This window comes from Physcomitrium patens, chromosome 26 (assembly GCF_059467195.1).
Source record: "Physcomitrium patens ecotype Gransden chromosome 26, ASM5946719v1, whole genome shotgun sequence".
Classification (NCBI taxonomy): domain Eukaryota; kingdom Viridiplantae; phylum Streptophyta; class Bryopsida; order Funariales; family Funariaceae; genus Physcomitrium; species Physcomitrium patens.
In genome coordinates this window covers 1428204-1445060 of record NC_143435.1, presented here as the reverse complement: position 1 = coordinate 1445060, position 16857 = coordinate 1428204, and the positions used below count along the sequence as shown (strand labels likewise).

At 34.2% G+C, this 16857-nt stretch overlaps 2 protein-coding genes across 3 annotated transcripts; both read left to right on the top strand.

Annotated features, from left to right (window-relative positions):
- The first annotated feature begins 1194 nt into the window (after positions 1-1194).
- LOC112278023 (FLUCTUATING-LIGHT-ACCLIMATION protein 1, chloroplastic) lies at positions 1195-3283 on the top strand. The gene is made up of 4 exons (XM_024511010.3): positions 1195-2023; positions 2257-2415; positions 2513-2677; positions 2778-3283. Exons 1-4 carry the CDS (start codon positions 1295-1297, stop codon positions 2982-2984), a joined length of 1260 nt encoding a protein of 419 aa, XP_024366778.1. The 5' UTR covers positions 1195-1294; the 3' UTR covers positions 2985-3283.
- An 11015-nt stretch (positions 3284-14298) lies between these two features.
- LOC112277761 (bryoporin) lies at positions 14299-16045 on the top strand. 2 transcript variants are annotated; one of them, XM_024510457.3, is made up of 4 exons: positions 14299-14411; positions 14726-14854; positions 15116-15271; positions 15570-16045. In XM_024510457.3, the coding sequence occupies exons 2-4, from the start codon at positions 14738-14740 to the stop codon at positions 15831-15833; spliced, it is 537 nt and encodes a 178-aa protein (XP_024366225.1). In that variant the 5' UTR covers positions 14299-14411; positions 14726-14737; the 3' UTR covers positions 15834-16045. The 2 variants fall into 2 exon arrangements, with proteins under 2 accessions (XP_024366225.1, XP_090104270.1); XM_090248144.1 differs by lacking the exon at positions 14299-14411 and adding an exon at positions 14427-14566.
- The last annotated feature ends 812 nt before the right edge of the window (positions 16046-16857 follow it).

Below are 16857 nucleotides of genomic sequence, written 5' to 3'. Positions count from 1 at the left end.
AATAAAAGTTATAATTAGCATTCTGTGGTGGAACTTGAAGTTCCTTTAATAAACATTCAGCAAGCTTTTAAATTTGGTGAACAAAAATAGGAATGGATGAAGAAGAGACGAGTGAAAGAGGGAGAATGGAGCTAGTCCAGGATTGTTCCGGCTTCAGCACTTCTGGTATAGTATGTATGTACGTATGTATGCATGCTGCGACGTCGAGCTTGGTCCAGATCTCTTCATCGGGGTCGCACATTTAGTATAGAATCCCACTTTCGGCATGATCGCAATGACAAACAAACACCAAGACTCGATACTCGAATTCTCAAATTTCATGCCAGGGCTGTGTAGCTCAAATGATGGCGCCCGAACCCTGATAGCCGATTTTCGAGAACCGTGCATGGGACAGCAATTCTGGCAAGGGTTCCTCCTCACACGGATTTGGCACACACCAAGATACCAGATTATCACGTCTTTCACTCTAACTGAGAGAAAATGCCCGTCGCAGCGGGTAATCAATTTCCTGATAAGACCACGGAGGGAGGAAGGAAGAAAGGAAGGAAGGCAGGGAGGAGGGATCGGTGGGATCAGAGGGGGAGAACGGCATCATCCAGGTGCTGTGTGAGAGTGAGTAAGTTAGAATGACGACGAAGGACGGACGGGCATGATTGAAGGATGCGTGTAGAAATGAGATGAGAGGGAGTACTACAGTACAAATAGTTATATCATTCAATATGTTGCGTGATTCCGATCCTGTATACCCAATGACTGCCAGTGAGTGAGCTTGGGAGAGACAGGCAGGCAGGCAAGGAAGGAAGGAAGGCGATTGGCGCACTCCGGTTCGGATGAGGCGGCCTCCCCCCTCAGCGACGCCATTGGCACCCAACCGTGTGGCTCTCGTCTCGTCTCGTCTCCTCCGTCTGGCAGTCTCTCCCCTCGTCCTCCCTCCTACCATTCATGGTGGTTTCGCGGTGATTGATTGATGGCTTGGACCCTCCTCTCGTGCTGCTCTGCTCTGCTTCTCTCGTTCTTCTCTAATATCTGACCAATCCAATGCTGCAACCATAACCTGGCAGCCACGCACAAGGCCCCCCTTGCACACCACCACCACGATGTGATTCCCCCACTTCTACTTTACATCCACGTCGCCGTCATTGCCAGATATTTTCCGCCAGCTCCCACTCCTTCTCTCTTGTCACCTGTGTTTTCTTCCCGTTATTCATTTCCTCCTCTGTATACTCTTTCGATTGTACTTCAGTTTCGTTTTTGCATTGAATTTTGGAAGTGGATCTTAGGCTTGTAAGAAGTCATGGCCGTGGCAGTTGCGGCTTCTAGCCACATAGCTTTTAGGGGCAATACCGCATGCTCATCTTCGGCCCCCTGGAAAGCCCTTGCTCTCAATTCTGCATCCTTTTCTGAGAGTCACCTCTTCGGTACAGGGATTGTCTCTCTTTGCACTCGCAGGGTCACAATTACCTGTCAGAGACGCTTCTTCAAGTGCATTGAGGTGGCCCTCAGACATAGCGAGAAAGATGTCGGTGATGGTGTGAACAGGCAAGGCGCTGGAGAGATGTGGCAGCAACTAGTTGACCGAATTTCGAAGCCAACGATGGTGATCATATTGAGCTTGTTGCTGACACAGAGCAATGCTGAAACGGCATTTGCTGCAGGTGGAGGGAGAGTGGGGGGTAAAGTAGGGGGTGGAAGCTCATTCTCCAGCAAATCTTACTCAGCCCCTAGTCGATCGTACTCGGGATCCCCCTCAGGTGGATACGCCACGCCCAGGCAGTATATTGCGCCAAGTCCAGGATTCTCGTATGCCGTCCCGTATGCTGCTCCATCACCTTTTTTTGGTGGTGGTTTGTACGCTGCACCATCGCCGTTCTTTGGAATTGGACTAGGTGGAGGGAGCATCTTCTTCTTGGTCATCTTGGGGTTCATCGTCTTGCAAGCCGTGTACGGGTTTGTTTCGGAGCGTTCGGGGTTGGGTGGGTCATTGCTCAATGGCTCCCAGAAGGTCAGCGTGTTGAAGCTTCAGGTACTACAACATGGGTGATTGCATGTGAATTTTGTTATGCTGTCTTTGTCTGTTTGTTATGAGTGGACTTCTATTCAGAGTTCGTCTGACACTGGCAGCAAGCATTTTAAGGTGTTCAAAACTTAAATCCAAGGAATTAGAGAGTTTTTGTTTCGAAAAGTAGAGGAAGCTGAGAAGCTTGCTGTGTCATCATCTAAAGGGGTGTAGGGTTGGCCACTGTGATTTGCAATCAGGTGGGATTGTTGGGCATGGGGCGTACTCTTCAACGTGACTTGGACCGTATTGCGGGGCAGGCCGATACCATTACAGCAGAGGGCCTACACTATGTTCTCACAGAAACGTGCTTGGCTCTGTTGAGACACCCTGATTATTGCATCTCAGGATTTACATCGGTATGGCACGATGTTGGGAGGTCGTGATTGTAAATATTTTTTGAATGCACGTTAATTGCGAATTCTCTCTTAAATTTATGTTGGTTTTGTATTGCAGCATGATATTAACAGGTCAATCAGCATGGCCGAGGAACGGTTCAATAGTTATTCTCTGGAAGAGAGAGGCAAGTTTGACGAAGAGACTCTAGTGAATGTGAGCAATCTACGGAAGCGGATGATGGGAGCACCAAAAGCAGATAGATTCAACAACGAGTACATTGTGGTAAGCTCTCATCTCCTTAATTCTTGCCTTGTGGATCATTGAAGCGCAGTGGACTGATCTATGACTCATAATTCCGTTATCTGCGATTTCTTTATGAAAGGTGACGATTCTGGTAGCGGCTGAAGGAGAGTATAAGCTTCCAGCAATCAATGGCAACGCTGATCTGAAAGCCGCCCTGCGGAAATTAGGTTCCATCTCAGCTGATTCTATTCAGGCTGTGGAAGTGCTGTGGACGCCGCAAGATGAAAATGATACACTAAGTGAGCGGGAGCTGCTGCGTGACTATCCTCTTCTACGGTCTCTGTAAACATATAGAACGTGTTCACTGTCCGAACATGAATAGGAATGAACAGGAATTAGCTGCAGTAACAATTTCGAGAATATTTTTGATCTTGAGAATATGTGCATAGAGAAAGCGAATCTAGTGTTGGAGTTGTGTGAAGTAGCTCACAGGGGAGACGGAAGGAATGCTCTTGGATCCTCAAATGAAGGGAGGAAGATATTGCTTTAGTTCTCTTCAACAATTAAAAAAGTGTGTACTAGTGTACATTATGTTATTGAATTCAAGGTTGACTGTGTCAACGTTAGTCTCTGGGCGCAGAGGAAGTAGTGTTGATCGATCAATGAGGTGGAGAGAGCTAATTTGAGAGAATTTACATCACGTGCATCATGATCAAGGTGAAAACATCTAGATGAACAGCATAAGTTCTGTTCATATCCATCTAATGGAGTATCAAAATTTATGTAAGTCGATTTGGCATTAGCTTTTTATTCTGAAACTCTGTTATCTGGAAAGAGTGGTCTATTACATCGCATGTTCAAGCAACCGAACAGCTGATTTCATGCACGCTTGATTTTGTACCACTCCCGTTGGATATCCAAAAAGATAATTTTTGCCCTCACAAAGTGATCCATACTTCACTGTTTCAACACAGGCATAGCACACGAAGGAAACGCATGATTACTATGAAGTTTCAGTATAGTTAGTACAGTTATGTAGCTGAGTCCCAGTATTATGTTAACACTATGATTGTCCATATTACTTAAAGACATTGTGGTGATTTCTGCGACATAATAATGCACATGGATGCTAATTTCAATAAACAATCAGTTTACTAATGAGTTTTAAGCACTGAAATCAAATTCTGAAGCTGTTTGGGAGGACTAACCTGTGCAGCCAACCGTATCCGAAGTCAGTCGCCTTCAGCAAGTGGTTCACGTTTCTTCTATCATCAATGTCTTTCTCTTAATCTGCTAGTGAATAATATGATGCTATCTTAAAACTCATAAGTTTTACTAGTAATACTATTAGTTGGCTCAACATAATATTTTAGATTTCAAACATGTTTTCGTTACAGTAATCATTTCTTTGTTTGCTGTAAGTAACAAATAATATAATTTTAGAATCATTGCTAATTTTTCTAACTATGTAATGGCTTTTTTGTATTTTATTCTTTTTTGTTATAGTCCCCTCTTAAAGGTTGGTTTAAAAAATGTAGTTTTATTTTTTTCAAATAGTATAAATAAAATATTATTTTATTATCATAATTAATATGATAAGAATTGTAGTATCTAAAAAAATTTTCTAAAATTCTTAGAATATTCAATGTTAAATACTCATGCATAGAATGCTAACTTGTATTATGTAGTCTAATGTGATTGGTAATAATTAAACTATCTTTGAATAATATAAGATTTCTTTCTTTGCTTTCCTAATATGATGAGTTAACCTATGCTTTTTCTAAATGATCTTTAATATCAATGTGACATAAAATTAGTAGCTATATCACATGTTAATTGGTGTTAATAAATTCAACTAATTTAGTAGTAGATTCAAACTAAAATAGTCCAAATAATAAAAAAACCTAAACAACAAGGTCCAAGGTAGGTTGGGAATATCCAACCTACTTAAACCTTAAATATCTTAGTTAAAAAAACTTAAAATCTAGACATTAGAATCAAATTATTTAAAGCACTTTAGAAATACTTAATCTATCTAAAAACTACACAATTCTATTAAATTAGATTAAGATATTATAATAATTATTTAAATAAAAAATTGATTAGTTATAATAATTAATTATTAATAATTAATCAATGATAATATAATTTTATAATAAGACCACAATGATATATATATTTGCTACTATCAAGAAAACAAACTTGCTCATAAAAATATGGGATTGCAAGTAAGTATAATATTATCTAAATGAATTCAAATATAAAAGAGTAGCCCAAAGGTTATGTTCAAATTTTAGATTAATTCCTTTTTTGTACTAAGATGCATCCAACCCCTAATCTTAATCTCAAATCTAAACCTCCTCTCACTAAAATATCTATAATTCATTTAGTACTAACTTAGTATAGGTAAAATTTAGTTCATTGAGCTTAATTCAAGCTATAAACTTCAAAATGTCAAAGTCAATAAATAAGTTTGAAATAAATTAAGAACCAAATTAAGGAAAAGTTGGTTGCTTATTATAATTGAAGCCTTCAAAACTCTTATCCACAAATTTTCTTGGTTTTCCTTCATCACAACTCTATTTCTTGCGTACTAGGGCTTATTGAAAAGCTTACAATAAGATCTAGTTTTTTTTCAAATTTCAATACAAAAAGACAAAAATGTAGTAAATGACATAGAAAGCCTCTAACTAATTTTGAAACTTGTTGTTTGAAAACTCCATTGATTCTCGTTGTACAAATTTGCTTGAATCTCTCTTATCACAATTCCATTTCTTACATGCTTAGACTTTTTAGAAAGTTAACAAAAAGATCTAAATTTTTTCAAAATCAAAATAAATTAATAAAAATCCAATAAATGGCATAGAAAATTCCAACCAATCTTTAATCTTGCTATTCAAAAAATCTAGCGACCTCCTTCCACACACACCTATTTAAGCAAGAAATCCTATTTGATATTAATAAATCTCCTTTCTTAACCTTCCTTAATATCCACCTTAAATTACTATAGAATTACATATCTACTTTAAAAGATAATATCCTTAAAGCTTGAATAATCTATTGAAGATAACAATTTCATATTATAAATTCTATTTAAAATTTGTAAATATATTAGCATTATATTCTTCCTTCCTATAAGTAAAACTAATTACCTTCTAAATATCTTTGATATACTTAAATTAAGTGTATCAAGACATTCATCTCCTCCAAATATGTATATACTCTAATGTATGTTAAAGAATTAAACCACAACACCTTCATCATCAAAATCAGATTTATTGTTAGCCATATCACTTTTGAACCATTGATCAAAATATTGAGGCTCAAAAGCTTCTAAATCTTCCATATAATTCATCCCATTTCAATGCTTGAAGATTTTAATTTGCTTTCCTGCAATTCTAGACTTTAATAGTATCCCATCTAACTTTTAAAGAAAATAAGTTACATTATCATATACTTTAACTACCACATAGGGTCCAAACCAATGTCATATAAATTTATAAAGAGTAGAATGTTGGTGTATCAAACTACTATTATAAATCAAAATCCAATCACTTTCTTTAATTAGCTTAGGCTGTAATTAATGAGTTTTATCAAATCTCTCTTTGTTCTTCAACCTTGCTGCCTTAATCTTCTCTATAGCAACTTGATGATCTTTGGACAATCTCTCTAATTAGCAAATTCAAAGCTCCAACAATCTCTCTCTGTCAATGCCATCTTCTCAAGACAAAAACAATCTACAACAAATAAACTTCTTTGTAGGCATTAAGGGCTTTTGCTCCAACATCAATTCCATAGGCGTATAGGAAGTAACTATGCTATGAGTAATCCTATTTGTCCATAAAGTAAATGACAAAAGCTTAGGTGACAACCTTAATTGATTCGTATATGCCTTGATGAAAACTTGAATGATTAAAAGGTGCTTCTTTTCACTCTTATTATTAGCTTTGAGGTTGTAGGAAGTTGCCAATTTTAATTGTAACTTATATCTTGTGAAAAAATCATGTGCCTCTGCCATATCAAGCTCACCCTAGTGTGCCCTCATTCTTCCAATGCTTCTATAGCAATATATAATATCTTCTAAAATAAACTAATATACCACCTCCATAGACTTTGATCTCAATGTCCTTCCTTCTATATTATTGGAGACTTCTTCTCTTGCCAAAATTAAATATTTTATACTCCAAAGGTCCATTAGTATAGCAACCAAATCAATCATCCATTGAAAATGAATGGCAAGTAGATAGGTAGGACATAAACCATCTTTATATCTCACCTTAGATTATAAGTGGCACACTTTATAAGATTTTACAAACTCTTTTACATCCTTGTATAAATCCTTCTACTAATAGCAGTCTTTGATCTTGATATAAGTAGCCCAAATTCTTTTATGTAGTATAAGTAGCCTAAATCATAAACCCTAAAACTCTAAAACCTGTTCAATCCACAATATATCATGAAACTCACATAATACTTATCACATTGAAAGTTGAGAAGATTTACTTAATAGGTGCTCATGTGGTATTGAAGATTAATTGCTTGTCTTTGCTTGAAATAGTTTTCAATTGTACTACAATGGATATTGCTATGCTTAAATGAATTACTTTAATTAAGTTTCTAAATCTTATTTTGGTATATATCATGGGCAAAAAGAACTTGATGGTAGATATATTATTTAGGGCTAAGTACTTAATGGAGAAAAAAATGCTTATATAAGAAGAAGATGGAGATTTGATTCAAGACTTTATATTTGTCACAAGTGGAAGAGACCAAGGTAATGAAGTTTTATCATGCCTATACTTATCACATTGAAAGTTGAGAAGATTTACTTAATAGGTGCTCATGTGGTATTGAAGATTGATTGCTTGTCTTTGCTTGAAATAGTTTTCAATTGTACTACAATGGATATTGTTATGCTTAAATACTTAAACCTGGTAATGAAGTTTTATCATGCAAAAGTTAAGCATAGCAATAACCCTAAATCCTAAACCCTAAACCTGGTCTTTTTCCATTAGCAAAGTTTGCTTATAAAAATATAGTATTTTTTTTATACATAAAACTTTTTTGTTTGCTAATTGTAATTATCATCTATGACTTCACTGATTTTTTTGACTTTCCAAAATTTAATAATTTTATAGTAGAAGATTTGGAAAATTATTATTTGAATTATATATAACAATAAAGTCACATCTAAAAGAAGCTCAAGAACAACAAAAAATGAATGCAGATGCCTATCACAAAGAAAAACTTTAATTCTACATTAACAATAAGATATGATTACTTTGTCATAATATCAAGACTATTTGTCTTTTTCACAAGTTAAATTATCATAGATTTGGACCATTTTCTATATGTAAATAAATTAATCCACTTGCTTATTAATTGTACCTATCAAAGTCTATAAAAATCCATCTAATATTCCATATATCTCTTTTTGAGCCATACAAGATAATACATATATTAAAAAGATGATAAATGCCACATCTTTTTATAGAAGTAGATAACAACTAAAAATATGAAGTTGAAGAAGTCTTAATCTCAAGATAATATCAAAATAGGTTGGAATAACTTATTCATTGGTATAGATATAATATTAATAAATGTACATAAAAGCCAATAAAGAATCTTATAAATGTAACAAAGAATGTTAAAACTTTTCACCTTTTATTGTGAATTCTTTACATTTTGTAATGCTAACTAAATAGAAAATCTACACGTAGCTGATTTAATTCAAGAACCATCATTTTTTGACTTATTAGATAAGATATTACAATTGTCTCAACCTTTGACATGACATAATTAAGATGAAGATCCTAAAAATGACATGTTCTTCCTCAAGTAGATGGTGAGATACAATGCATTTGGTATCATGACTGTGGAAGAGAATCTCAATATTTGGTGATTTCATTGGAGGTAAGAACAACTCTTCATGGTATAACAAATATTTTGTTTGAAAGAAGTTATAAAGCCTCAACAATGATCAAATAAAAGGATGGTCTTCTTACCTTAGAATGAGACATTATTAATCGTTAAGATGACCTATCAACTATCTTAACCATATTTTCCTTAAAAAATAGGTAAATTATTTAATTTAATTTAATTTTTTTTTATAGAAGCTTCATAGATATAAATTTGACTTTACATGTATTTATAGATAGTTAATAGGTTGAAAACTTGGCCAAAAATTTGGCCACATATCATATATATTGGCCACTTATGGTAAAAATTGGCTATGTGACACAACTTTTGTTGTAAATTAGATATATATCTTATAAGTGCTTGTGGTTGATACTTCTTAGGCCAAGTATCAACTCAAGAAGTAATTAGAATAGATTTTTTTGATCTAAAATATTTATTAATTAAAATTATTTAATAAGATATTATAATTTTTGCAAATAATATGCACATAATGATTTAAACTTTTTAATTTCTTTTAGTCTCTCTTACTCGTTCTATCTAAAAAGTAGAGTTAGTACTTCTTTTGCACCAACTCACTTTATTATCATAAGCAATATTAACATTAGTTAAAAATAAAGATATAGAGATGGTTGATGCTACTTGAATATTTATAATAAAGTATCTAATAAGCATCACTATTATTATTAAAGAATCAAAATTTGACTTTCTTGAGTAATTTGATAGTATAAGATCAATTTTTTGAAGTTTTAGCAACCAAATGCAATTGATCATTGAGCTTCAATTTCAAAGCTATTCAGTCTTAAGATCACAAGTCAAATTTATTACAATGATTAATTTTAGATTCTACCTTATTATAATTTTTATTTTTCTATAAATGACATGATTTAATATTGAATAATTTAGAAGCTTTTTTAGCAAAGTTTTGATGCACATATGGAAAACACAATTTAATATATGTAGTTATTAATAAAATTTGGATCTAATTGTGAATTATCAAAACAATTCATTTATAGTTTTAAAAAATAAAAATACACTTAAAGTGCCAAAAAATATTTTTTTAGATAAATTAGTATAAGAATTATTAGATGAGTGAGAAATTTAATACTAATTGGAAGAAGGAGATACTTAGTAGAAATTTTAGTATAAATTTTTTTATAAATATATTTTTAAAATATTAGATTTATTATTTTATTATTTTTAATTATTAAAAGAATTAAAAAACAATTAATGAATCTTGATCTGAGAGAGTTGATATTATCAAGTATAGAGAAGTGGTCATATTATTGAGATTGAAAAATTAGCAAAAATGTAGGTACAACAAGGATGATGGATTATATTGGAAATGATTTTTTTTAAAAAAATAAATTATATTTGATCCAACTAGAAGCTCAATTTTAAATATTGATATTTGCAAGGAAGACACAAAGGCAAAAAAATATTCTTAGAAGTGGTTGACAATAACAATTGTTGTAGTGACAAGAGCCACACAAATAATCACTATTTTTCATCAAGTTATATTGATATCAATAGGAGACAATGGAATTTAAAAGAAGATGGTGCTGATCTAATTTCTTTGAAAATAATTTCCATTAAGAAGAGGTCCAAGAAAGCTTGTCTTCTTTCTTTATTTTTTTGGAGGTTTTTTTTGTGTGAGAACTTTGCATTTTAAATATATTGCAGTTGGAACAACTATTGCTCTTTTGGCATTGACTTACTTTGGTTGTGGTGTGCAATGTTGTAGTAGACATTGGCCCAATTGGTTTCTCTTCTTAAGCTACTAGCAACACCAAAACTTATTTCTTTTGTATGCATTGTTGTGGTTGGATTTGTATTTGTCATTCTGTCATTGGCTACAATGGATGCTACAATTGATGATTTATGGTACTATGTGGTGTAGAAACAATGTGGTTGCTACTACTATATTATTGCTAAGCCGCCAACAATTAGTACTAGCTGACAGATTCTTTCATAGTTTTATTTTTTTAATCTATTACTGTTTTTGTAGTAGCATGACTTGACATTGGTTTTTTTTTTTTTTTTTTTTTTTTTATCTTATCCCTATTCTTTATAATAGGTCTTATTTTTGTATTATTAGAAGTCTCTTAATGTTGTTGATAAAATCTAACAAACATCATCTTTGTAAATGGTAGTATGTGTATATTGCTTCTATCAGCACAAGTTTTGCATTCTAAATTGATTATATTATGGTTAAATTAAAAGAACTAAAAGGATGTAGTTAACAATGGTCATAGTTATAGCATAAGAGTCATTTTTTTTGTGTTAATGGTTCATTGTTAGGCTTATCGACCTGATTGAAACAACTCTTTAGATCTTTGGTGCTCTACATTTTAAAACAAGTTAGTTGTATTTTTCTATTGTTTCTTATTTATATTTTATCTTTTTTTATTCTTTTCATTTTGTTATTAATTCTTTTCCTCTGAATTTGATAAAGATTTGAAGAATCAAGTGAATAAGTAGTCTTTCAAGTGATCTTAATAATTGTGTGCATTCTTCCATCCCATTTTTGGCATCATTTAGTAATGTTGTACTTACAAGAAATTTTGATGTAATTATTGTTATACTAATTGCTATGCCAATTCACATTTTTTTAGTACTCTAGAATTAAAGTTTCTATAATCAATGGCCTTGTTTTTAGTAATGAATGATCAAGGTTGATAATTATTATTTTTTCTTCTTCTTCCTCATTTTTTCTTATAGACGGCCATTTTCTAGTGGTAGAAGAACTTCATCTCTTTCACTACTTGTGGTCTTTCTTTTTAATTTTAATTTTTTTTTCTTATTAGCCATCTTTTCCTGACAATAAAAGGACTTCATTCTTCTCACTATCTGCTATATCTTTTTTTTCACAAGTTTAATATAAGCATCAAGACATTGTGGAGGTAGGTTTTTTTATCAAGTTACTGATCAGTACCAACATTGGACTTTGAGTTGTGCTTGAGGTTCCTAAAATAGATGCAAGACCCAATATTATTCTTATCTATGGTATCAGACTCCAACAATGGATCCTTTATAACTCACTACTTCAACTTCTCCTTTATAATATTAGTATTAATTCCTTTTTTATTTGTTGCAACCATTTTTTCTTTCTTTCTTTCTCTGAAATCTAACCTACATCCAATATAATGATTCTTCTAGGTCATTGCTTAGTCACTCCTTTTATCTTCAATGAAGCTACTCCTTTATTGATATTCATTTTTATTGTTGTTCTTATAAAATAGATGGTTTTTTTATCATAGAATTTTAAATTATAAATAAAAGTAGTAAAACAGCTAATATTAGAAATTAAAATTAAAATTAAAATACCAGAGATCTTTAGAGTTAAATGAGTCAGTTCAAGATTTACAATTTAAAGAATAAAGTTATTTTTTAGAAATATATGATAGGCCTTGAACTCTGGATATATCATACAAGGTAATAAATCCATATGTGAAGGAGCTAAATCATGTATAGCTTTCAAGATTAGTTCATATGTATAATTCAATTAAAAAGACTATGCATAAACTTTAAGTTCTATACAATTACAATTCAAATTAGTATTTAGCATTAGTTCATATCATAATAATATTGTAGAGGCTTGAATAAGAAATAAAAAAAATCTAATAGTTGATTAAGTATAGATAATATAACTAATTTAGTATATTACCTCTACTTATTAATTTTTTTATAGCCACTTTTATACCAATCCTCAAAACTTCTTAATAAGCTTCACTATGAATCTTTAATCTTATGAAACATTCTAAAAACACATTAGTTGTCTCTTGTAATTTTCTATAATTGATAAAGGTGACATAGGAATACATGAACTGGAAACATTTTAAGCATCTTTTTAGAATCTTTCTAGAGATCATTGATTACATCAAAGATCAAACAATACAATCATCAATTTTTTTTTCAATAGTTTTGGATATACAAGAATAATATTATCATAAAGTGACTAGACAAAAATCATCAAGGTAATAATATTAAGATTTCTAGAGTGGATGATGTTTGGTTTAGATAAAATTCCATATAGATGAATAATCAAGTAATTAATTCTTATTTACAGATAAAAATTTATAAAGATAATTTTTTTTGGATGGATGAATTTTTTTATTTTTTTATTTAATTAAATTAAATCTAAGAAGTTTTTAAAAAATAATTTAAATGGACTTAAATAACAAAGAAAATTAATTAAAATTTTAAAAACATGATGAACAATTATAAAGTTTAATATGCTATCAACTAAAGTGGTGTTATTTTAGCTCATACTTACTTTTAAATATTAAAAATTTATACAAAGTCAAATAGTGACAAATATAAATTGAACCACCGATACCTTCATAATCCAATAAGTTTTTATTTGTTGATCTACTATAGTATTCACAAAATTCTCCAAAATATAAACTCTTCTTTATTTCACAAAATCCCATATAATCTAAAATAATCTTGACTTTACACGTGTCTTATAAAAAAAAATATCCACTCAAATTACTAATACTTAATGCTCCAAAAAACCAATAAAGCATGCTTCTTAAACTTATTCTTTATTCAACAAAAAAACCTCACAATTGCTATAGACATGTGGTTCTAAACCTTGAGATCTTGGTTTAACCTTAGTTCACAATTTATCTTCTTTGATATCAATCTCTTGTATTTTCATAGAAATTTTCTCGAAGTTATTTTGTATTGTCACCTAAAAGTATTCATATCAATATTTTTGCTCATCTACTTGATTTTTTCTTCTTTATAGTCCTCCAAAGTAAATAGATGCCTTTTTACAACAAATGTAATTCTAGTTTTTAATGTATTTATTGTCTTCTTATCTTTTAACTATGTTTTTTTTTTTTTTTTTTTTTTTTTTTTTAAATAATTTGCTAAAATATTCTTCAAATAAGCTCTTCAATGCTATTATCCATATTTTTTTTCTTTCATCCAATAGCTAGTTTATAACATAATAACAATTGATATCAAGTCTTTGTTATCAAGAGGTCACAAAATGGTCCTACTTCCATGTTACAAATTGACCTTCCTGTTTTTAACTCTTATAGCCCTAGTTTAATAGCCTAACCCAATATTATGTAGAATCCAAATGACTCTTAATTTGGACCAAGTTCTTGTGCAAATGACTTGCAAGATGTATGTATTCTAACGAGTTTCAGCTGTCCTATGTTCCTCAATTCAACTATGTGCCTAACTTTCCTATCTCTACCTACATTTACTTCCTTTTACCCAACTTCTCTCCTGATTTTGGTTCCATTACTTCCTAACCATAAAATTGGGTTTTCACAGCAGGAGTGCTTACTTTTGGTTTAACTGCGTATTAGGAGTGTATGATCTATTTGCTTAGTAAAGAAAAGGTGGTTTGTTCACATGCTTTGTACAAGTGTTGAATCAAGAGGGTGCTCACTTGGTTGCTGTGGAATGGCATTCAGCATTTCCAGTAGGGCTGACCTGCAAGTCCCACGCCACTAGAGACCAAGTTCCTGGGCACCCCCACGTCACTTCAGAGCAAGCTCCTCGTGCACTCCCAACCTCGTCGTTCACTCCCACGTCACTACAGAGCAAGCTTCTCGTGCACCCTCGCGTCACTGCATGGCAAGTCCTCGGGCTTGAAGCACCCTCTCGGAAGCGGACAAGCGCAGGCACGTTTGAGACGCACATAGAAGTTAGCAAGCGTGTTTCAGTCAGTAACCTGGAATTTAAAGCCGACTTAGCGGCTTCAGTCACCATCACGTCACTGCATCAACCACTATCCGTCTTGTCGCACTACGTACTGAGCAACCAGTTCGTCGCTTTGGCACCACTGAGCTATCGATCAATCACCTCTCCAGCATTGTTCCTGCAACCTCGAAAGGTACAAACTCGGTTCTTGATATGCCCCAACAAGGCATGGACTGCCTTGTCACTGCGTCCTGAATCGGTTTTCTGCAGTTCCAGTTTGATACTCGTTCTTTTATCATCAAACGGCAACTCATATACAGAATCTGCTCACCAGACAGTAATCTGTAGGTCAGTGGTAGCATGTGAATGCAGGGCCGTGAGCATTAAGATTCTGATGATTGATGAATTCGAATAGAAGCTGCAATGGTAGTCCACCTGATTGCGATGGGTCTGCGATATAGCGAAACTATCATGGTGATCACCACACTAACAGTGCCGTGTTGGCAGAAAACCGCAAGGATGGCCGCAGCAATTATTCCAGCTGCTGAGCTCACGATCGTGACGCTCCAGAACATTGTGGAGGGGATAACCGGAGTTGATCGAAAGATCGCAATCGGTTTCAAGAACCTCACGGACGTAAGTAGTTACCACTCCCGACAATAGGCATGGCTAACGCGGGATCTCTTTCTCGCGTTATTTCAGTGGATGCATTGGGCAGGCTTGCTTTTCAAGGTCGGATTGTATGAATCATGATCGTTGGTTTGCACCAACACGTAGTTGGGTTTCGTACTGTGCTGTTTCACAAATTCATGGAACTGATAAGCGCTACACACATTTTGTGCTTTGGCACCCCTCAAGACACTTGGAAGCTAACGATTTGGCCCTTTTAACTTTCAGTATACCCTCGAGAACTTGGGGGTATACTTCAATAGTGGATCGAGCAATCAGAGCATCGCCTATAAGATTAACCCTCAAGAAGCTCTTCTGTTCTCTGCGCGCAAGTCGGATCATACTGCCCGCGGGACAGTTGGCACATTCTCCTACTACATACAGGTCAGTGTGCAAATGCATGCAATTTTTCCAATTTACTACTCTGCATGTTTACCTCCAAGCTCGTCGGGTTTGCATGCGCTTGCCCTTGCAGAATGCGATGCTAAAGGCGGTCGAGCTAATTTGCAGCTTTATCCTGAGCGGATGAATGCAGTGGATTTAATCAAATTCGATAACTCCGCATTCGAGTCAAGAATCGACAAGTCCATAATAACCTGTCCAGATGTCCAGATGTCCAGATGATGTTTTCAAAATTTCATTGGAAACCTTACGCTAGTTGCATCCTATTACTGTATGGCAGGACGAGGACAAGACGGTCCATGTGATGTGGTCCGTCCCCTTCGACTACAACTTGTACTCGAATTGGTGGAACATAGCTGTAGTTGATGGACGTCAGCCACCCGACGCGAATGTCCATGATAACCTGTACAATGGATCTGGTGGGATGCCGTACCCCAACAAACCTGATCAGTATATCAATAACGAACAGAAGGGCTTCCACTTGTTTGGGAGCATGACCAACAATGGACAAGCCACTCTCGAGGTGGAACTGAAGAAGGCTTAAAGTGCCACAAACCCCCAGCAAGTTGTCCCGTGTTCAAGAGTCTTTGGAAAAAGGGCCTGAAATGTTTGTACAACTTCCTCGTAGTTACTGTGACAAAACATGTTCTATGTATAGTGAATATTTGTAAATGCGGGGGATCTCATGGATTCTCCATGGATCTTCCTAGACCTGTGACATGGTTGGTTTGAATATGATACATTGCCCTTCCCTAAGACTATTCGCAAGTCAAGAATCCGATCAATGTATCAATATCGTGTTGTCTTGGATTGTATGTTTGTGAGAATACAATTTCGCTCAATCCCTTTTGAGTGATATACGTCTGATGAATATGTATATCTGTGGCCAAGATTGAGGTCGCAATAAAATGTTACACTTAGGTTGCTGGGAATTTCATCCTGTATTTCGTACTATCTCCGTACCGCTGAATATACGAGAGTTTTGGTCCAAACAACGAAGTTGAACGGACACCAGTGCAATCTGGTGTCAAAATGACGTGTAGGAACAGATGATCGGAAATACATTGATGAAGCAGCTTATTGGAATACAACGGAGAGCAGCTCTATATATCGGGGGAAATGTTTAATGCTGCTGAAGTTTCCCATGCTAGTTAGTGATCTGCTTTCCGAGGAGAAGTTACTTCAGCTAATCTGGAAGACGTCAAATTAGATGTCGTAATTACGTCTGTCTGAACACCCTCTCTCGACATCTGCGAGGATGGCGGTGGGGTTGTTTGACCTAGTGAGGAGGCAAAAGAAAAGCTATTGAAGTCACGTCCTTGATGCGAGAGAACGGGACACTGAGAAATCGAAAAATGGCTAGTGCTGAAATTTGGAGTTTGCAGAGATAAACTTAATTTGAAAATGGAGAGTAGAGAGACTTCCCAGGCAGCCGGGTGCCTAAATGTCTAGGATCGCAGTGGCTTTGTGCCTTACCAAGTTCTCAAAAAATTCCAGCCTGACATGAAAAGCTTGATAAACTGCGTAAGTGCAGTAAATGAAAATGGATTGAATTGCTCAATTGAGAA